Raw genomic sequence first — 20,452 nt, 5'->3', positions numbered from 1 at the left:
TCACGGCTCAAAATAACCAGTCATTTAATGACCATAGAGTTTTATTGATTTATTAAATATTAATGGGCCAAGCCCATTATATCTAACAGCAAGAGGGGTACCCAGTCCTGGGTACGGACACAGAGCTTCATCGTCAATCTATGAGAAAAGGCCTCTGGTTCGGCCCGTGTCTGCCGACGTCGGAGCTTTGGACAAAGCTTCGAGATTTAACTATTAACCTTCAGAAGAAGAAGAAGTGAAGAACTGAACTGGCGGACAAACAGCACGACGGATGGTCACCAACCAAAGGTACGCGAACAGTAACCCGCGTGCAAGTGGCAGATGGGGGAGTAGAATCCAGGCCCCACGGATCCCTAACCGGCTAACTTAATCAGCAGCTCAGTGCACTAATCAGTCACTCCCCAGCAGAGCCCAAATCATCTGGGAATGTTAGTTAAGCGCTTAAGCACCTGACTGACACGCACGACGACGAGACAAAACAACGATTAGCGAGCGGCGATCTCGTCGTCGTCGTTCTCGTCCGGCGGTGAAGCGACGGCGGGCCTACCACAGTTTCGGAGGCGCAAAAAGGACGCGGCACCTTGCCTCGTCGCGCGTCGCGCCCAACCCAACCCGAAAGGGACAAAAGCCAGCCAGCCCAGCCGGGGGAGAGCAACGTCGCAGCTCGCTCGCCCCGGCCCGGCCCATCTCGGGGCCCGCAACGCGGAAGTTGACCGTTCATCGCGATCGAGCATGACGGAACTACCCCTACCCGGCCGAACGAAACCCCGAGACCGCCACGCGGCCGGGCCGGCCACCCACGAGCGGCCGCGGCCGGCGCGGAGCGCCACCCCGCCACCTGCCGCGCCGGCCCGCGCCACTCCCCGTCCCCGGTGGCAGGGGGAGTAAATAAACCCGCCATGCCACATCGGGCCGGGTACCCCTTGTCGTTTCGGGTTCAAACTATTTCGAAAAGCTCCGCCGCCTCACCTCCCCTCCCCTCCCCTCCCAACCCTCCTCCTCGGCTCTCGGATCCAAGCCAACGGAAAAAAACCCTGTAAAATCGATGGTGATTTTGCCCCAAGTCCATGCGAGCACCTCGGCCCCGCGGTTCCGCTGAGGATCTCCGGAGCTTTTCGGATCGCGGGTGCGAATTCGTCGGCGCTTGAAAGCCACGAGATTCGTTGCCGTCGGGTTCACTCCACACCGCACCAAGAAAGCTCCACCTCTCCCACCGCCGGGAGGTGAAAACCTAAGCTAGAACCCCTAATCCCGCCAGGAATCCCACCATGGCCTCGTCTCTGCCGCCTCGCAGCTCCTACCTGGTGATTTTTCTCCCTCGCCTCCTCTGCTAACTTTCCCCTTTTTTTCTTGGGTTTGCTACTCGCTTCTGAGTTGCTCGGGATTCGGAGTGCGGTGAGTGCTGACGGTGCTGCTGCTGCTGTTGCCGCAGAAGAAGGAGAACGCGGGGACCGCGCGCCGCGAAATGGGGCTCAAGGTGGCGCCGCGCCGGAACGTGCTGTCGGCCATCAACAACGGCGAGGCCAACGGCGGGGCGCCGTCCGCGCCGGCAGATGGCGGCGGAGCGGAGGCCGCGCCCGTGGTCGAGTTCGGTGGGAGGGAGGACGTGGAGCGGCTGCTTGCCGAGAAGATGAAGGGCAAGAGCAAGAACGATTTCAAGGTTGGTTCCGGCGAGGCTTGATTGGTTAGGCATTTTGTTGCAGATTTGGAGGCGCTTTCTTGAATTCGTCATATTTCTGCAGGGGAGAAACGAACAGATGAGCGACTACATCAAGAAGCTCAGGGCGTGCATCCGATGGTACATGGAACTAGAGGATGGCTATTTGGCTGAGCAGGAGAAGCTCCGGAGTACTTTGGATGCCGAGAACAGCCGTCATACTGAATTGGGTAATAAATCCTAACTCTTCTTTTATTCTTTCCGTTCGGCTGAGCTCATGGAGAGGAAAATTGAGCCCTCACAGGCTCTCAGCGCACTGTACTATTTAGTATCTGAAGATTCTGAATTATTGTTCATTTGAGTGTCTGTCAGCGCCACACGGTATTTATTGATAAAATTCTCGTTGCAGAGGCCCAGCTCAGCAATGCGATTGAAGAGTTGAAAGCTGCTAACTTGGATTTGACAAGGCGTTGCGAGAGTCTAGAGGAGACCTTGAACAGGGAGAAGTCTGAAAAATTGGTGAGGGATAAATAATCTTATGTCACTGTTGCATGATCATCGATACACTTCCAACTTCTCACTAAATTTTATTTACTCAATTTTGTATGTGGCAGATTGCTGTGGAGTCTTACGAGAAAGAAAAGCAGGAAAGAGAATCGGCTGAGCGTTCACGTGATGTACTGACTGTAGAACTAGAAAGGGCCACTCATGACGCCAAGCGCTTTAGTGAGCAGGTAATGGTTGGCATGATGTTTTCAGGGAAATAGTTAACGTACTCTTATCGCCTTTTTAAATGGTTTTGTACCTCAAGAGTCAAGACCTCTTCGTTAACATATATATGTCATGAACTGGCAGCTAAAAATGGTTCAAGACACGAACAAAAGGCTTCAAGAATACAATACCAGCTTGCAACAATACAACAGTAATCTTCAGGCTGATGCCTCAAAGAGTGGAGAGACTATCTCAAAACTACAAAAAGAGAAGAGCGCCATGATGGAAACTATGGCCGCTCTGAGAGAGTGTCATAATTCAATGAGCAGCCAGCTAGAATCTTCTAGAGTGAGTACTTCCTAGTTCCATGAAATATTCTTGATCAAATATTTGTTGAATTTTAGCATGGACTGTTCAATGAATTTGTGTGATATATTTCAGCATGAATTACAAATATATCTGTTTTTAAATCTACTTTCTTTTAATATTCTGTTAGGCTTCTCAGCAAGAGGCTATTAGGGTGAAGGAAGAACTTAGGAAAGAAGTGGAATGCCGTAGAGCTGAGTCGAAGCAGGTTAGAGATGACCGTGATCATGCGGTCGCTCAACTGAACAGTTTGAACATTGAACTTGCTACTTGCAAGGAACAATTTGGTAGAGCATCAAAAGAATGTGAATGCATGAGTACAAAAGTATCAGCACTTGAGGTTTGTATTCGCAGGTTTGGATTCATATCTGTAGCTCATAACTACTGGGCTTAAAATCATTTTCTGTTATTAGGAAACATGCAATACACAGCAAGAACAGATTCAGACTCTTCAGAAGCAGCTTGCAGTTGCAACCGATAAGTTGAAGGTTAGAAGTTGAAGATTTGCTAGTTGCCGCTAGTGTTTCTATACCTCTATGAAACTAATGTATCATTTCATTTTTTGTTGTTTGCAACAATTATTTGTCTATGCAGCTTGCTGATGTGACTGCAATCGAGGCGATGACAGGATATGAAGAGCAGAAGGAGAAAATAAAATACCTCGAGGATCGTTTGGCACATGCAGAGTCTCAAATTGTTGAAGGTGATGAGTTGCGGAAAAAACTACACAACACCATACTGGTAATACATGAAAGCATACTATCTCTTTGTTTAGCTGTTAGTTATTTGTATATCTCTCTTTTTTTAGGAAAAAGACTTTGATGAGCAAATGAAGTATTATTGTATATGTTTTACTCTCTAGGTATTGATTGGCTCATCTTTGCAGGAATTGAAAGGAAATATCAGGGTTTTCTGTCGAGTTCGTCCGCTTCTTCGGTTTGATGGTGATTCAAATGGTCCAGAAGGTGCCTCTATCTCTTTTCCAACATCGGTAGAATCTGCTGGGCGTGCTATTGATTTGATGAACCAAGGTAAATTATGTGTTAAACATGGTTATTTCTTAGGTTTCTTACCGAGATTTATATTATGATATTAATGTGGTGTTCCTTTGTTGTAATATTTTCCTATGCAGGCCAGAAGCTTTCCTTCTCATATGACAAGGTTTTTGACCACAATGCTTCACAAGAAGATGTGTTTGTGGAAATATCGCAATTAGTCCAAAGTGCCCTTGATGGATACAAGGTATTAACTTGAATTGCAACATTTTGTACTGATGGATAGCTATAAATGTTCATCTTGTATGGTTGCAATCGTCCTTCACTCCTAACATATGCGATGGAAATCATACGCTTTAAATTAACATTTAGAGTCTCTAGTGATGAGGTGCCTTCGTTATGTTAAAACAATCACATAGTTCGCACAATCAAGTTACTACCATCTTTATGGAGCTTTAAGTTCATATGGATTGTCACTATTTTTTTTTCCCAGTTCCACATATCTTGGTTAGTTGATATATCTTTTGTTCATCTATGAAACAATTTATCATGGTTAATGTGTCGCTGTGATGCAGGTATGCATATTTGCATACGGTCAAACCGGATCTGGTAAAACTTATACAATGATGGGCAAATCAGGGATTGATCAGAAAGGCATAATTCCTCGTTCATTGGAACAAATTTTTAAGACAAGTCAATCTCTGGAGTCTCAAGGATGGAAGTATTCCATGCAAGTTAGTATCACACAGCTATTTAGCTTACAAAGTCCTGCATTTGTTTGTGTTGTACTAATATAATGTATATTTGACTCGATGTGTAGGCTTCAATGTTGGAAATATACAATGAGTCAATTCGCGATTTGTTAGCACCAGGACGCCCAAATAGTTTTGACATGACAACCAGTAAACAATACACTATAAAGCATGACTCTCATGGGAATACAACTGTGTCTGACCTTACAATTATTGATGTCTTCAGTATTGCTGATGTGACTAATCTACTAGAGAAAGCATCCCACAGCAGGTGAGCCTCTTTCACCGCACATATGCAATTGACCCTTGTTTCTTGTTGAGAATTGACATTTTTAGTATTTTTTTTTGCTTCAATACAATAGATTTATTGGTGCATTATTTATTTTGTGCAAAGGGTAGAGTTAGTATATAGTTAATGGAATGTTTTACTTGTTTTTAGGGAAGTAAAATCACTGGTTTAACCTTATATTTAACCCGGTTTCCCTACATGTATATTTATGTGACTACGTGTCTACGTATCTCGGTATCTGTATTGGATCTAATATTGTGTTCTACATTTTTAACAGGTCTGTAGGTAAGACCCAGATGAATGAGCAATCATCTAGGAGTCATTTTGTGTTCACACTAAAGATATCAGGATCAAATGAGGTATGCAAAGTCTCACACACTAAAGATATCAGGATCAAATGAGATATGCAAATACCTAATATACTAAATAATAATAAATGATAGGACTATATATTTTTCAATTTTCTTGCAGAACACAGGTCAACATGTCCAAGGGGTCCTTAACTTGATTGATTTAGCTGGGAGCGAGCGTCTTGCTAAAAGTGGTTCCACAGGTGATCGCTTGAAGGAAACACAAGTAAGTGTTTGTTTCTTATAGATTTCCAATATTCTCAGCATCTGATAGTGGTATGTAATCATGTTTTTTTTCTTATGTTCTAGTCAATCAATAAAAGTTTGTCAGCTCTAAGTGATGTAATCTTTGCGATTGGAAAAGGAGATGACCATGTTCCTTTCAGAAATTCAAAACTTACATACCTATTGCAGGTTAGTGATTCAGGGTGTCTATTTAAAGTTGTATGTTTGGGAGTTAATTTTAAACAATTTCTTAACTATAATTGAATTTGCAGCCTTGCCTTGGAGGGGACTCGAAAACTCTCATGTTTGTCAATATTTCACCTGAGGCATCATCTGTTGGGGAGACAATATGCTCATTGAGGTTTGCTTCAAGGGTGAATGCTTGTGAGATCGGGATACCAAGACGTCAGACACAAGCACGCCCCTTCGATTCTAGGCTGAGCTATGGGTAAAGTCGTTGTAGCCATCATTCTAATGTGATGTACAATGGGCTGGTTTATGCCGCATTTGACCACAAAGGAATCTTGTAATTTGTACAGTGTAGGCAGTGGCAATGTGCTGAGAGCAGCATATGTTGAGTGCTGACATCTTGTCACGCTTTCCCTTTGGTATTGCAGATTTCAGCAATATTAATTGTGACGACGGCGGTTTCAAAATTCAAACTACGTTTTTTCTCCCGCCAAGCAGAACTTAGGTGCTGGCTTTATGGCAACAGTGACAGTACTATATGCTAGCATGCTACAACGAAAAATCACTTGGTACCTTGTAACTACCATGTAAGCTTGCACTGAGTTGTGCAACCTTGTACACGTTCATGTTTCTATATTTTGTGTCGCTTTCGCTCTACTTAATTCGGGTCATGAGTGGCGATACGCAGCAAAAACTGAAGTGCCTTTTGAAGTAGCCATACTATACTATCACGGAGGAATCTTTTGACGAGCTAATGTCACTTTCCAGCTCATGACAGGAGTAACGAACAATTCACAGCCTGCTTTGCTCGTTTGCTGCACTACGAGCTTGTTTTTCACGTAACTTCTATACAATCTTTTCTCTGGAACCTTATCGTTCTTGTATTCTTGTGTGAAACTAGTAGGATGGCTATTCCAAAATTATTCTTTTTTTTTAATCCGGAAGCACGAACCAGCAGCAAGTATAATAAGCTTACGTACTCTGATTCATTCAATTTGGAAAAAAACAAATGAAACAAAGAATTCTAATATCTTGAGCTCACCACGCGCGGCCCATCCTTCTCCTGGGCCCTGGCACACGCGCATCTGCGGCCCAAGTTCAAGCCGCGGCGTTGGAAACTTGCAAGCATGGGAAGCGTTGGGGCGGAGCTCACGTGCGTGGGCCTAGGGGCGGAGGCGGAACGCCTCTGGCGACGTACGAAGTAGGAGATTGTGTATGACCTTGAAACTACAGACTAGGGTTGTTTCATCCTGGATCAGTCCTCTTGTACGATTGAATTCGACGTTCCATGTTTGTGCCTACACGGCTAACTAGATAGAATTTATAGATTAAGCTAGTTTTGTCAAACTCAATATTATTAAGTTTTGTCAAACTCAATATTATTAAGTTTTGTGTCTACACGGCTACACTAGATTAAGTTATATATCTAAACATGATACATATCTAGATTCATAGAAAAACTATGCATTTAGAAAAACCACCACTAATAATTTAGGACGGAGAGAGTATTTTCGAACTTATCGCTGTCTGGACTATGGATGCAACACCGGTACGGATATTATAGGTCCGTGGGATCGTCCATGCTTATGCTAGCTTGAAACTATAAGAAGCAAAATAAATATATGGAAGATTCTGGATTTGTGTTTCTGCAGTAAATTACAAGATAGGTTCAAGTGTCTTGTCTGGATCCTTTTATTCCCATCTGGTGAAGGAGTTTTCTTATAAGCCAAAGCACCCAAAGTCATACAAATAGTATAGGATGGAACTTTTATAATACCCTAGAGGCCAGGTTATTTTTCATTGGAGAATCCAAGTTCTACTCAACATCTTGCGAGGTGGGCTGGGGACATGTACTGACCAGGAGGTGGGCTGGGGCCTGGGGACATGTAAAGGATAAGGTGGGTGTATAAGCGATATTTTGCGAGGAGCATCCACCCTGGCAGGTTGACGTGTTAAATATGTAGAAGCATTTGTAAAGCTGGTATTTGAATGCTAACTGTTGGTAACTATATGATAAAAAAAATTAAATATCTCTTTTACATTAGGATTTTTTTCCTTAAGAAGATAGCAAGCTGATGCCACAGAATAACCTGGTGGATTTGACTAAGGTGGACGCGTTTTACTAGGATGTTAGTTAATAGGATTAAGTTGTGGGCTCCTTTCCGGCATCTCACCGATAAGCATTGTACTTCCTCCACATTAAAATAGATGACACTGTTGATTTTTGATTTCGAGTTTGACCGTTTGTCTTATTAAAAATTTAATAATTTTCAAAAGTCTTATGTATAACTCACTTCGTGCTCTAAAGTATTTTTGTCGGGTACCACGATTAGGGACACCCTAATCGGGGTACTAAGATCACCCTGAAAAACGCAAACACATGTTAAGCGACTGAGCCCACGAAGGCCCACGGCCTCCTTCACATCTGGAGGAAAGGAAAGGACTCAAAGAAGCCCAGCGTGCGGCCCATTCGCATCCCCTCGAACCCGCGGGACGATCTCCGCCTCGCTCGAGGGTCCCCGTCGAGACCCCTCGACTGCGCCCTGCACCTCCGCCTCGCTCGAGGCCACCCCTCGGCATAAAGGACAGGCGGCCCCGCCGCTCAACCACTCGCCGTACGGGGGAATTAAAAGTCGACTACTCCTCCACGGCGCCCGGGACGGACGGTGTCAGACCGCCATTCCCACAGTAGCTGTGACAGGAGTCCCATCCATCACCTCCGGTCACTGCTCCGCCATCCCGGACGCTGTGGCGGCACTGTAGAACCTGCGACGCGGGACGAGACGCGCTCAGCACAGTCCCCGTTACTATTCTGCCAACTCCGGTTGACCGGGCACCACCTCATCATACGTATGGCCCCGGCCCCATCTTCCGCTGAGGGGGAGGTCCGGTGTCGCCACGGACCCCTCGAAGAGGGACGCCCGTCACCATAGCCGAAGCCCCGGACCCCCCTCGAGGGGTCCGGGACTTCCACGTGCCTTCCGGACCTCCTAATGTGCACACCAGTACTCCGACCAAGGGGTCCGGTACCGCCGCGTGCCCCGCCGCCGCTGGAGCACGCAAGACTTTGACCTGCGGGGCCCGCAGAATGCCACCGCTGGAGCACGCCCTACAGCCACAGCCACGCCATCTACAGGAGCTGGCAGGACACCGGCGCGATCTCCGTGGGACGAAGGACGATATCCAGGACGACTGCCTCGCCGGTCGTCATGCCCCATAGTGTACTTTCTATAGTATCCGACCATTGTACCCCGCGATTCGGGGGAAAATAACGACTTCCACGCTCCCTACTCATGCACGCCACGCCCTCCTTGTGACTATAAAAGGAGGAGGCGGACTTCCTTTAGATGGGACGCTGGGACGCCTCCAGACGAGATCCATCATCACTTACGCTCCGGCATCCCTATTCGCCACCTTCAACCCCTCTTCTAGCAGAGACCTGTGAGCCTTCCTCCCTCTCTCGCCTCGCTTGTACCCCCTACTACAAGCACATCGGGTGCAAGATAATACAGTGCCCTCGCACACCCCCTTTGCTGGACGTACGCCCCCGCGGCCGGAACGAGGATAAATCGTGCGTTACTGTGTTGTCTCTTGCATCATCATCTGGGACGAGGAAACACGCGGCATTCACTAGTTGGGATCCGGCCCCCGGGTCGGGACACCGACAGTTGGCGCGCCAGGTAGGGGCTCGCTGCGTGACATTTTTTCTCTCTTGTTCCCATTTGATCTCCAGGGATGGCGGGCAGATCCAACCCATACCCTATGGGTGTTTCGGATCCGCTCCCAGCGGGATTCGTGATCTGGTTCGGGAGTCTCGAGTTCAGAGCGACCGGCAACGGTTACCTCATGCGGCTCCTCTCGGCCAGACGCAACCCCATCATCCCGACTTCACCAGCCCGGCACGACATGCGCTCGGGTCAGCGTTCGCGACAAGCACGCGCGGAGCGGCGTCGCGCGGCACGCCACAGCTCCCCCACGTGGGTTGAGAATGGCATGTCGCAACTCAGCATCATGGCCAACGGGGCCACCGTTTCGTCATCACGTGCCTCGGCGTCATCTGCGCCGTCACCATCACCTGATGCGGCACCCGTGTCTCCCAGGGGGGGCTCGACCTCGCCTTCGCCCTTCCCCTTCGGGATGCGCAACACTGCCGCTCGCACCTACGCCTCTTCAATCAGCACTAGCTTCACTGAGTATGAGGATCTGCAACCTCATCGCATCGTCTCCCGACGAATCCTACCCCGAGACGGCGAGCTCGATCGCCGACGACATCAACTTCTTCATGAACAACTTCACGGCCGACGAGGCCGAGGACTACTCCGGGGTCTGCGACCCCGACGCTCTTCGCTCGTTCCAGCTGGCGACGACTTACTGCCTCACCTGCTCCGAAGACTCCAGCGAGGGGGATTTCGATCCTTCCCGGGAGTGCTTCATGGTCCAACTCGCGGACGAGCAAAATGACAACGCCCCGAGCAATGACGGGGATGGCGGGGCGGACGCACAGGCAAACCAACCGGTGGTGCAGCCTGCAGCCCCTTCCACGTCAAGCTCGGCGGCGCGGCAAGCCCAGCTGGCGCAGCTCAAGGAGCTTCAAGCCAAGCTTGACGAGCAGCGTCAGCAAACCCAGGAGCTGCGCGCCGCACTCGAGCAGCAGCGTACCGCGCGTGGTGCACATGCCCAGGCGGCGGGACGTGTTGCCCGGGAGCGCATCCTGGCTGACGATAACGTCGACAAAACTCCGGAACTGAAAACGGCCGGCGAAAAACTCATCGCTGCGGCCTATCTACTCCAAGCTATGCCCGAGCCATCGACGCCTTCGGGCCGCAACCTGCGCCGCGAGGCACATGAGCTCATCGAGCAAGCTGCCATGCAGCAGGCCGAGAGTTCTGCATCTCGTATGTGCTCGAAAGCCCCGGAGCAGCCTGATGGGACTGCGCACCAGGACCGCGAGGTTTCTGTGCACACACCACCAGCAGGGAAGGTCAAGGCAGCCGTAGCGCCCAGTGCGAAGGCACCCTCGGTGCACGAGCGCGTCGGCAGAGTTCCCGTAAGGGAGCGAATCCGTGACACGCGCGGGCATGTCGGTGACGGCGACGCCCGCAACATCATCGACGGCAGGAGGTACACCCCTCGACGGGGTGGACGCTTCGACCCCGAGCACGACAGGGGTGAGTCACCGGAGCCTCCGGGCACCCGGGTGTTCAGCCGGGAAATCCGAACTGCATCTTTTCCCCCGCGCTTTCGACAACACAACACCCTCATCAAGTACTCGGGCGAGACCGACCCTGCAGTCTGGCTCAACGACTACCGCCTAGCGTGCCAGCTAGCCGGCGCGACGGAGGACGCGGTCATCATCCGCAACCTTCCTCTTCACCTTGCTGACGCCACACGAACGTGGCTCGAGCATCTGCCTGCGGATCAGATCCACAACTGGGCCGACTTGGTCCAGATCTTCGTGGGCAATTTCCAGGGCACATACGTGCGCCCTGGGAACTCTTGGGACCTCAAAGGGTGTCGACAGAAGCCCAACGAGTCCCTGCGCGACTACGTGCGGCGCTTCTCCAAGCAATGCACCGAGCTCAACCGCGTCACCCACGTCGAGGTCACCAACGCCTTCCTCGAGGGTACAACGTGCAGGAACCTGGTGCATGAGCTCGCGAGAAGTCGTCCGACCAACACCAACGAGCTGTTCGACGCTGCCACCAACTACGCCGACGGCGAAGAGGCTGTTGGTGCCATCTTCGACGACAAGCCGAGCAAGCGCAAGGACGATGCGCCCGCGGAGGACAGCAACGTCAAACCCAGCGCCCCTGCCAAGAAACAGAAGCGGGGGGGGGGGGGAGGGAAAGAAGCCGGTCCCACCGAACTAGCGCGGGTTGGGGCAGGCAGAGGACTCCGAGGAGGCCTTTGCTGCCACCCCGGATCGCAAAGGACCTCGAGGCCCCCCTCGAGGTGGTGGCGGCCATTTCGACGATATGCTTAAGAAGTCGTGCCCTTACCACAAGGGCTCGATCAATCATACCCTCGAGCAGTGCGAAATGCTCAAGAAGTATTACAACTGCATCGCGCATCGCGACGAAGACAAGAAGAAGGATGCGGGCGACAAAGGTGGAGATGACGAGTTCCCCCCAGTGGAGAACGCCTTCTTCATCTGCCGGTGGAAGTTCGCGATGACGGCCGCTGCCGTCAACCCCTTCCTCGCCAGATGTGCCAGCCCGTCGAGGTTCCTCCAGGAGTGACGCACGTGGAACGTCAGGCCGCCGGCGTGCGCGAACCGCCTCGGTTGGCCCCGCCCGCTCTCGATGAAGAGTATGCCGCGGAACAGGTGGATCCAGAGACCCCAGTGCACTTCTATCCCGAGGTACCCCTCGCAGACGGCAACGAAGACCGCCGCCTGCGAGATGGAGTTGGGGCTGAAGTTGTGCAGCTCCGCTCCATAATAGTCACACAGCGCCCGCATGAACCTGCTGACGGGGACGCCGAAGCCTCGCTCGTGAAGGCGCACGAAGCTCACGACGTAGCCTTGAGGGGGCTTCGGCTCGGTCTCGTCCGGATGTGGGGAAATCCACGCCGGCGCCCCCGAGTCGGTGATCCGCGGCAGCAGCCGGTCGGCGACCAACTGCTCCAGAACCGCCACGGTGGCGGAGGATTTCCACCACGGCAATGGCTCCTGGATGTCCGACATCTCTCCGAGTCACGGGGGACGGGGGAATGAACGCTCCGGGATGGTGTAAGGATCGATGGACCAAGAGGGGGGTGAATTGGGCCTTTTTCAATTTCTAAAACAAAGTAAAGCAACCTTAACCTATGCAATGCTAGTAAGGCACCAATTCACCAACCAGATAACTAAGCTACCTACACAAGCTAAGAGAGATAAAAAGAGAAGTAGAGCCTAGCAAGGTAGAGCTAAGTTATGATCTCTAAGTCAAGCACATGAATAAATTGCATGAAAGAAAATGCTTGAATAAAGAGAGTGGACAAGAGACAACCGGATTTTTTCCCGTGGTATCGATGTGTTGGCACACACCCCTAATCCACGTTGTGACACTCACAAAGAGTCTTGTTACCTCCCAAGTCACCGAGACGAGGGCGCTCACTAAGAGTCTCTGTTCACCATCCCGGCGTGGTGGAGATCAAGCCACGTACAATCTTCTTCTCCGGGCTCCCACAATCCTTGGCAAGCTCCGCGAGAAACACCTCGATCACCAAGATCGCCTAGGTGATGCCAATCACCAAGAGTAACAAGCTAAGGCCTTCACTTGAGCAAGAACCGATCACCAAGAACGGATGCACACAAGCTTCTCTCTACTCAAGTCCTTAATCTTGCTTCTTGATTGATTGAATGAACAAATATATGAATGATGAAGCTCAAGGTGGCTCTTGACTATAGTATGAGTGTATGGATGTTGTCTGGTGTCAAGAGTAGCAAAATGACCCATTGGAGGGGTATATATAGGTAGCTCACACGAATAGAGCCGTTGGACAAAAGCTGCCAGAAAACTGCGTAGCGCCGGTTAATCCGACGTCCCTCCAACAGTCATCGTCGGTTTAACCGGTGAATGTAAACTGTCCCTTCTGAAAACTAGCCGTTATGACTTGGGCAGATTAACCAACGTATCATCGGTTTAACCGGTGAGTGTAGTTGTCCACTAATCAACTGAAAAACCAAGTCTCTGGACAACTGCACCGACGTTAACTCAAACCTATCGTCGGTTTAACCGGTGAGTACAACTTCTGAATTCCTTTGAAAAAACCATCTCACTGGTCAATTGCACCGACGTCTTGATTTAAATATCGTCGGTTTAACCGGTGTATAGAACTTGAAATGCCCTGGAAAAACCAACTCTGGACTAATGCACCGACGTTAATTTCAAACACGTCGGTTTAACCGGTGTATTGAATTGTCCAGACTCTGCTGACTTTGTTTAACCGACGTATAGAAAATTGAGATCGTCGGTTAAACCGGTGTATAGACTTTTTCTGATTTTGTCTTTTCTGATTTGAGTCTTGAATGAAATCCAAATATTCTTGAGATATAGTTTGAGAACCACTTATTTGAACTTCTAGAAACCTGAGTGACCATTGTGTGCATCCATTTTCAAATGACCATGTCCATGCTCAAGTTACTTAGCCTTAACCCCTCTTAATAGTGCGATCACTACAAAACTATAAAACCTATACTAACCTAAGTGTCCTTCTCAACCTTATGACACTTAGGACTAGAAAAATCCTTAGTCTTGACATATAATTGAGTTGAATACCAAGATCGCCTTTTTGAATAATGAAATTGAGGGGCCTCTTTTGACATATGACTAAATGAGCGATAATGATCTATTAAGCTGCACAAACTCATTAGTCACAATAATGGTTGTCATTAATCACCGAAACATACCTTGAGGGCCTAGATGCTTACAGATGGCTAAGGTGCTCTCTCTCTCTCTCTTCCTCGCCTTCTTCTTCCTCTCTTTCGCTCTTGGCTGCGGGCTCATGATGCAGGGGAGGCGGAGAAGGCAAAGTGAGATGAAGGCAAACAGTCAGGTGAGCCCGAACATCCCCCTTCTCTTCGTTTTTATTCACCACGATCGGCGGGTCCACCACCTCAGCCCGAATCTGCCGCATTGAATGCAGTAAATTTCGCTGTCGCTGACGGCTGGGCCCCGCGACCGCGGAGTCTCCCACGCGCACACGCAGCAATAACTGTGGCACGGTAACCGGCGGGCGCGGCGCGACTGTTGCACTATCCCATCCGTCAGCCGCCGCCCACGCCGCTTCATCTACCCGAGGCTGCCGCCTGAAAAGGCGCGCCCGCACCGCACGAATCGGGCCACGTCGCCCACCTCCAGCGGAAGACCCGCGCGCGTGACTCGCGACTCTGCGTCGTTTTCGAATCAAGACGGAATATTCCTTCAGGGGTCCCTTTACCCTCGAAGGAGTCGCATTTCGAGGCCTTACTGATCAGGGGTTCGAAGCCTGGCCCTTCGGAGGTTCGACAGGCGCCCCAGATCACCAGAGCCTGGGACTGCAGGTATGTGCCGTACAAGCCACCCTCAAACGCGGAGTTCGAGACATCCTACGTAGTGTTCAAGGCCAGTCGAGGGTGCCTAGAAGGGGGATCCCATCGAGGGAGAGCATCGAGCCCTCGGACCCTATCGAATGGGTCTGAGCCCCGCCTAACAAACCCTCGCGAGCGCTTTATGAGACGTGTCTATGGACCACGAGCCGACCCTTATCGAGGGGTCCGGGACTTCCACGTGCCTTCCGGACCTCCTAATGTGCACACCAGTACTCCGACCAAGGGGTCCGGGACCGCCGCGTGCCCCGCCACCGCTGGAGCACGCAAGACTTTGACCTGCGGGGCCCGCAGAATGCCACCGCTGGAGTACGCCCTACAGCGACAGCCACGCCGTCTACAGGAGCTGGCAGGACATCGGCGCGATCTCTGTGGGACGAAGGACGATATCCAGGACGACCGCCTCGTCGGTCGCCATGCCCACAGTGTACTTTCTACAGTATTCGACCACTGTACCCCGCGATTCGGGGGAAAATGACGACTTCCACGCTCCCCTACTCATGCACGCCGCGCCCTCCTTGTGACTATAAAAGGAGGAGGCGGGCTTCCTTTAGACGGGACGCTGGGACGCCTCCAGACGAGATCCATCATCACTTACGCTCCGGCATCCCTATTCGCCACCTTCAACCCCTCTTCTAGCAGAGACCTGAGAGCCTTCCTCCCTCTCTCGCCTCGCTTGTACCCCCTACTACAAGCACATCGGGTGCAAGATAATACAGTGCCCTCGCACACCCCCTTTGCTGGACGTACGGCCCCGCGGCCGGAACCAGGATAAATCGTGCGTTCCTATGTTGTCTCTTGCATCATCATTTGGGACGAGGAAACACGCGGCATTCACTAGTTGGGATCCGGCCCCCGGGTCGGGACACCGAAAATTTTGAGCATAATTCAGGTTTTTGTGTTTTTGCATAATTTTTTTAATAAGATGAATGGTCAAATTTGTAATCAAAAGTCAACGGTATCATCTATTTTGATACGGAGGGAGTAGTAATATTTGTGCATCACACGTTCTCACCTGATAAGCATTGTATTAATATGCCTCCATTTGTACGCCTCTATTTTTTCTACTACTGGAAGTAGTATCTCTTTTGTGGTTCACATAAACACACAAGATTTTTAATACTGCATAGGATCCTCTTGACTCCAGAAAAATCAGACCAGCCAAAATAAGGCCGGACCCACCATCTGTAGAATATATTTCCCATGCTTATCTTATCGGAGTGGATTGGCGCACCTTTCTTCTTTCTGTAGACAGTCTGTAAATCTTTTTCTTGCTGGGGGAGGGGTCAGGGAGGAGAGACCAAGAAGCAGAACAGAGAAGGAGAAGAAGCTTGTGTTCTCAGGCCATATGGAGATCCAGCAGCACCGGGGGGTTGGCAATTCGAAGGTCGTGAAGGTTCAGAGCGAGGAGGCATGGGAGCTATTCACCAATCAAGCAAGCAACGAAGGGCGCCCTGTGGGTACCCCTTCCTCTCCCCTTCCTCCCCTGCCCTCTCCTTTGGCCTGGTTCTTTTCTTCTTGTTGAGATTCCGTTCAATTTTTCAAAGTTCTAACGATGCCCTTTGATGTTGCGGGCTCTCAGTTATATTTCCACTTTGGCCCATTCTTTGTTTCTGTTTATGATTGTGCTAGAATGATTGGTGTATATCCTAACTCTGTTGCTTTTGTGAGATTATACAACTTTTTAGCAACTTGGTTTCTATATAGCCATGCTCCTTCTTGTTCTTCCTTTTGCCGTTTGCGCATCCTTTACATCTTTTCCTTTCATTGTAAATTATAATGAGCAAAATCAGTAGAGCTGGGGAAAGATTAGCCTGACGGTAGGTGCTCCGCTGCTCCTGTTTTTCAAATCCACACAAAATTTTAACCTTGATAAATTATCCCTCCATGTCGTGCAGGTTGTTGCCCATTTCGGGGCATCATGGTGTGTGACATCCCTGTCCATGAACTACAAGTTTGAGGAGCTAGCTCAGACCCACCCTGAGATCTTGTTTCTCTATGTTGATGTTGACGATATCCAGGTAAATCACTTTTGATCTTACCGGTCTTGTGTCTGGGCTTTTTATGGTCTAACCTCTAAGGAAAGAAAGGAACTTGCTTAGCCACACCACATTTATATTTTATAATTTTTTTTTTATAAATTTGATAGTATGACACAACACCATGCTGTACTGACGCACTGTAAATGAATGCAGAGTGTTTCATCCAAGTACGGAGTGAAGGCCATGCCGACATTTTTCCTCATCAAGAACAAGGAGGTGGTGAGGAAGATCGTTGGGGCGAATCCAGATGAGTTGAAGAAGCTGGTGGATGCTTCTACTGATTCCTTCGAAACTCAGATAGTCGTCGAATAGCCGTTCGTCGCCATCATGTCCTCTGAAACTGCTCTGTGAGTGACCGTGAGCACTGCCTGGTCAGGTCTTCTGAATCGCGTCTGGATGTTCCAAACTGTACATTGTCGTGCTTGTGACTCTGATGGGCGTCGCTTTAGTCTTGCCTGTTGGTCCTGCAACTGTGACAGCAGTAGTGTGTGTGACTCTGATTTTTTTTTAAAAGAATGTGACTCTGAATGTTGCATGCGTTTGGGGTTGAAAAATAAAAAATAAAGATCGCTTGAAGCACACTTACCTGTTATCATGATTGGAGGTACCAGCTCACCACACATGGTAAATGGTTGATTATGCTAGTGCCAAACTGCTCTCTTCTGACAATGGAGTATTGAAGTGTTACCATCTCTGCAGCATTGCAAATGTGCAAATCCCCATGAATAAGCGTGATGTAAACTCCCAGATTACGTTGGTAGGTACTATGTGGTAGAGGTATCTTCTTTTCTTTAGATTAGTATTTGAGGCGCCAGTGCACCTGCAGCATCTGAATCAAACGAATATACAACAGAAATGGACCTGACCTGAGGCGCCATACCTAACCACCTTAGGATAATGAACAAAACTGCAAGCTGTGCTGTGGCCCAATGCAACATGCGAGCAACTATTGATATGTCACAGGCTGGCTTCAGCTTTTGGCTCAATGATACTCTTATCTTCGTCCGAGAGGCGCTGAAGTTTTTTTTTTAAAGAGAGGCGCTGAAGAAGAATGTGATAGGGAAGGCAAATCAGGGCCGGGTCCACACATCAGGGACTCAATTGCAGAGGGCAGTACTGCAGAGGATCCTCGCGGGGCAAATCATTGCCGGGGAGACACCATGGCAATGCCGCCATGGCACCATGGACTGTGGTGTACAGTGCTTTCTCCATGATCCCCGTTCCCATGATCTCTGAAACTTCACACTTAGGGGGTGTTTAGAAACAGGGACTTCAAAAAAGTCCCAGGGACTTTTTAGTATTTAGAAGTATTAAATAAATATTAATTATAAAACTAACTGCAGAACCCTGGGGCTAAACTGCGAGACGAATCTAATGATGTATCTTAATCTATGATTAGCGAATGGTTACTGTAGCATCACTGTAGCCAATCATCGATTAATTAGGCTCATTAGATTCGTCTCGCGAAAAAGCACTCAGCTATCAAAAAACATTTATAAACAGATTTTATTTAATAATATTAAATAGTAAGATTCCTTTTGACGTGATAGGGACTTTTGAAAAAAGTCCTGGAGCCAAACCGGCCCTTACTGTCGCCTCGTCCAATAGATCCCCAGGTTTTACTTTTGACCAGGAGTGTCGGCAGAGTAACTTCTGTTATCGACAAGCACAAGTCACCTCGTCCAATAGGGCCCCGTTTAGTTCCCAAAAATTTTCACCCAAAAATTTTCACCTCTCTTTTAAACACATATATGAAGCACTAAATGTAATTAAATAACAAAACTAATTACACAGTTTGGATGTATACGACGAGACGAATCTTTTAAGCCTAATTAGTGCATGATTAGCCATAAGTGCTACAGTAACCCACATGTGCTAATGTCGCGGTCAAAGGCCTTAAAAGATTCGTCTCGCGGTTTCCAAGTGAGTTCTGAAATTAGTTTTTTAATTAGTGTCCGAAAAACCCTCCCGACATCTGGTCAAACGTTGACGAGACATCCAAAATTTTTTTCTCTTGGGAACTAAAGGCTCCCTAGATCCCCAGGTTTTACTTTTGACCAGGAGTGTCGGCAGAACTTCTGTTACTGACAAGCACAGCTGAGAAACTCTGCTTGCTTTCTGCAATTCTGCTGATATCAACCAGTACTTGATCACTTGAATCTGTCAGGTGAATGCAGAAGAGCACAGAGCGAACGTACCACTGCAGAAATGAGGCCCCGTTTAGTCGGCTCCGGTAAATTTTTTGAAAAGTCATCTTTCTACATTTGAAGTACTAAATATAGATTAATCACAAAAATAATTACAGAACTCGTCTGTAAATCGCGAGACGAATCTAATGAGACTAATGAATCCGTCATTAAAAGTTATTTACTGTAGCATTATTGTAGCAATTTAGCATCTAGTTACACCCTAATTAGATTCATTAGATTCGTCTCGCCATTTACAGACAACAATCGCAATGCGTTTTTTATTTCGTCTAGATTTAAATCTCTATGTAAGTGCCGGAAAAAAATTGGAATTTTGATTTTTGTAACTAAACACGGCCTGATTTTGTGTTGCTGTAGTCTGACCTTTCTGTTCTGTCATGCAAACCAGAAAGCACAGAGCACAGAGCACAAACAACTGCTGAAACTGAACGGCACTGAATATGATAAAAAGTTTTGTGACATGATTAAGTTCTCGTGATTGTTTGTTAATTGCTTATAATACTGTGCGTACTTCGGTAAGAGCAACTAACAGAACTTTTCGTCACGCTATCTCGCTCTCTCTCCTTCACGTGTAGCCATGCACGAGCTCTAATCCGACAAGCAGCACTAACACCAAAAACAAAAAGCGAGGTGGCCGAGTGCCCCCTCTTCCTCTGTGACCTGGTCTGGACTAGACCCATTCCATCACTCACTCTCCCATCTCCCCTAGTCCCCCTCCGTGCGTGCTCTCCTGCATGTTCTTCTAGTGAGAGAGGAGGGAGTGGTAGCTGGAGGTTGAAGAAGAGAGAGCAGGGAGGAGGAAGAAGGGCAGCGGCTGCCCTGCCCTCCAATGTGCTGCTACGTGGGCAAGGCCACCAAGATCTTCCTGTGCCTCGTCGCCGCGCTCCTCGTCGCGGGCCTCGTCCTCGGCTTCGGCCTGGCCCGCCACACGTGGGGAGCCAACAGGGCCCAGCCAGACTGCCGCTGGCCCGACTGCCAGCAGCAGGGGCCCGCGTACGGCGACCCGCTCCTCCCGGCCACCGCCGGCGTCGCCACCACGACGCCGCCGGCCAACCCGCTCACGCAGCCCGCCGTGGCCGCGTTCCCCGGTGTTGCTTCGTCGTCGTCGTCCTCCGCCTCAGCCGCCGCGCCCCCGCCCACCGGCGTGCCCAACTTTGGTCCGCCTGGGCCGTTCGTCGTGGGCCTCGGCCCGGCTGCTCACGCATGACGGGCTGGACTGGCTCTGGCTGAGGCAAAGCCAGTTGGATTTTGACTTTTTTCCCCCTTTGTTAGTTTCCTGGATTTAGCGTTTGAATGCGATTTATTACCTTTTTTTGTATTTCTGCTTAATTCGGACATGTTTCTCTGTACAATTGCCTAAATTACTCCGAACCCGTATCCGTTGTTTACTTATTTCCTTGGATACAGCTAAGTTAAATTAAATTCACCTGGGTTTCTCCGGTTCATGTTTGGTTTCGTGCTCCTGTTCCAAACGGTTCTGAAATTTCGGCGAAATTCCCGTGAAATTTCACGTACCGAGCCGTCATTATCCGCCGTTCCGTGGCCTCCCTCCCACGCGCTTCCTTCCACCGTAAACCTCGGCCGACCGTTTCCGTTTCG

The 20,452-nt window shown here is 49.3% G+C and overlaps 3 protein-coding genes across 3 annotated transcripts; all 3 read left to right on the top strand.

The window, feature by feature from the left end:
- The first annotated feature begins 999 nt into the window (after window positions 1–999).
- On the top strand, window positions 1,000–6,154 carry LOC120682161 (kinesin-like protein KIN-14H). The gene is made up of 18 exons (XM_039963930.1): window positions 1,000–1,304; window positions 1,433–1,660; window positions 1,743–1,887; window positions 2,067–2,176; window positions 2,272–2,391; window positions 2,513–2,716; window positions 2,865–3,074; window positions 3,148–3,222; window positions 3,329–3,475; window positions 3,621–3,765; window positions 3,867–3,976; window positions 4,305–4,463; window positions 4,550–4,752; window positions 5,048–5,129; window positions 5,242–5,346; window positions 5,430–5,534; window positions 5,618–5,793; window positions 5,963–6,154. The coding sequence occupies exons 1-18, from the start codon at window positions 1,269–1,271 to the stop codon at window positions 5,976–5,978; spliced, it is 2,376 nt and encodes a 791-aa protein (XP_039819864.1). The 5' UTR covers window positions 1,000–1,268; the 3' UTR covers window positions 5,979–6,154.
- A 9,596-nt stretch (window positions 6,155–15,750) lies between these two features.
- Window positions 15,751–17,227, top strand: LOC120682508 (thioredoxin-like protein CXXS1). The gene is made up of 3 exons (XM_039964461.1): window positions 15,751–16,060; window positions 16,503–16,625; window positions 16,800–17,227. Exons 1-3 carry the CDS (start codon window positions 15,953–15,955, stop codon window positions 16,956–16,958), a joined length of 390 nt encoding a protein of 129 aa, XP_039820395.1. The 5' UTR covers window positions 15,751–15,952; the 3' UTR covers window positions 16,959–17,227.
- A 2,282-nt stretch (window positions 17,228–19,509) lies between these two features.
- Window positions 19,510–20,298, top strand: LOC120682514 (uncharacterized protein Os04g0629400-like). The gene has a single exon (XM_039964469.1). The coding sequence runs from the start codon at window positions 19,683–19,685 to the stop codon at window positions 20,058–20,060; it is 378 nt and encodes a 125-aa protein (XP_039820403.1). The 5' UTR covers window positions 19,510–19,682; the 3' UTR covers window positions 20,061–20,298.
- Window positions 20,299–20,452: the final 154 nt, after the last annotated feature.

The sequence above is a fragment of the Panicum virgatum genome, chromosome 7N (assembly GCF_016808335.1).
Source record: "Panicum virgatum strain AP13 chromosome 7N, P.virgatum_v5, whole genome shotgun sequence".
Classification (NCBI taxonomy): Eukaryota; Viridiplantae; Streptophyta; class Magnoliopsida; order Poales; family Poaceae; genus Panicum; species Panicum virgatum.
The sequence above is the reverse complement of the archived record's forward strand: the minus strand, read 5'-3'. Positions and strand labels throughout refer to the sequence as shown.

Coding starts and splice junctions, on each gene's coding strand:
- LOC120682514 (XM_039964469.1), top strand. CDS start 19,683: ATGTGCTGCTACGTGGGCAAGGCCACCAAGATCTTCCTGTGCCTCGTC.
- LOC120682161 (XM_039963930.1), top strand. CDS start 1,269: ATGGCCTCGTCTCTGCCGCCTCGCAGCTCCTACCTG. Junction 3,223..3,328: donor TTGCAACCGATAAGTTGAAG/GTTAGAAGTTGA, acceptor TTGTCTATGCAG/CTTGCTGATGTGACTGCAAT. Junction 4,464..4,549: donor GATGGAAGTATTCCATGCAA/GTTAGTATCACA, acceptor CTCGATGTGTAG/GCTTCAATGTTGGAAATATA.
- LOC120682508 (XM_039964461.1), top strand. CDS start 15,953: ATGGAGATCCAGCAGCACCGGGGGGTTGGCAATTCGAAGGTCGTGAAG. Junction 16,061..16,502: donor CAAGCAACGAAGGGCGCCCT/GTGGGTACCCCT, acceptor CATGTCGTGCAG/GTTGTTGCCCATTTCGGGGC. Junction 16,626..16,799: donor TTGATGTTGACGATATCCAG/GTAAATCACTTT, acceptor AAATGAATGCAG/AGTGTTTCATCCAAGTACGG.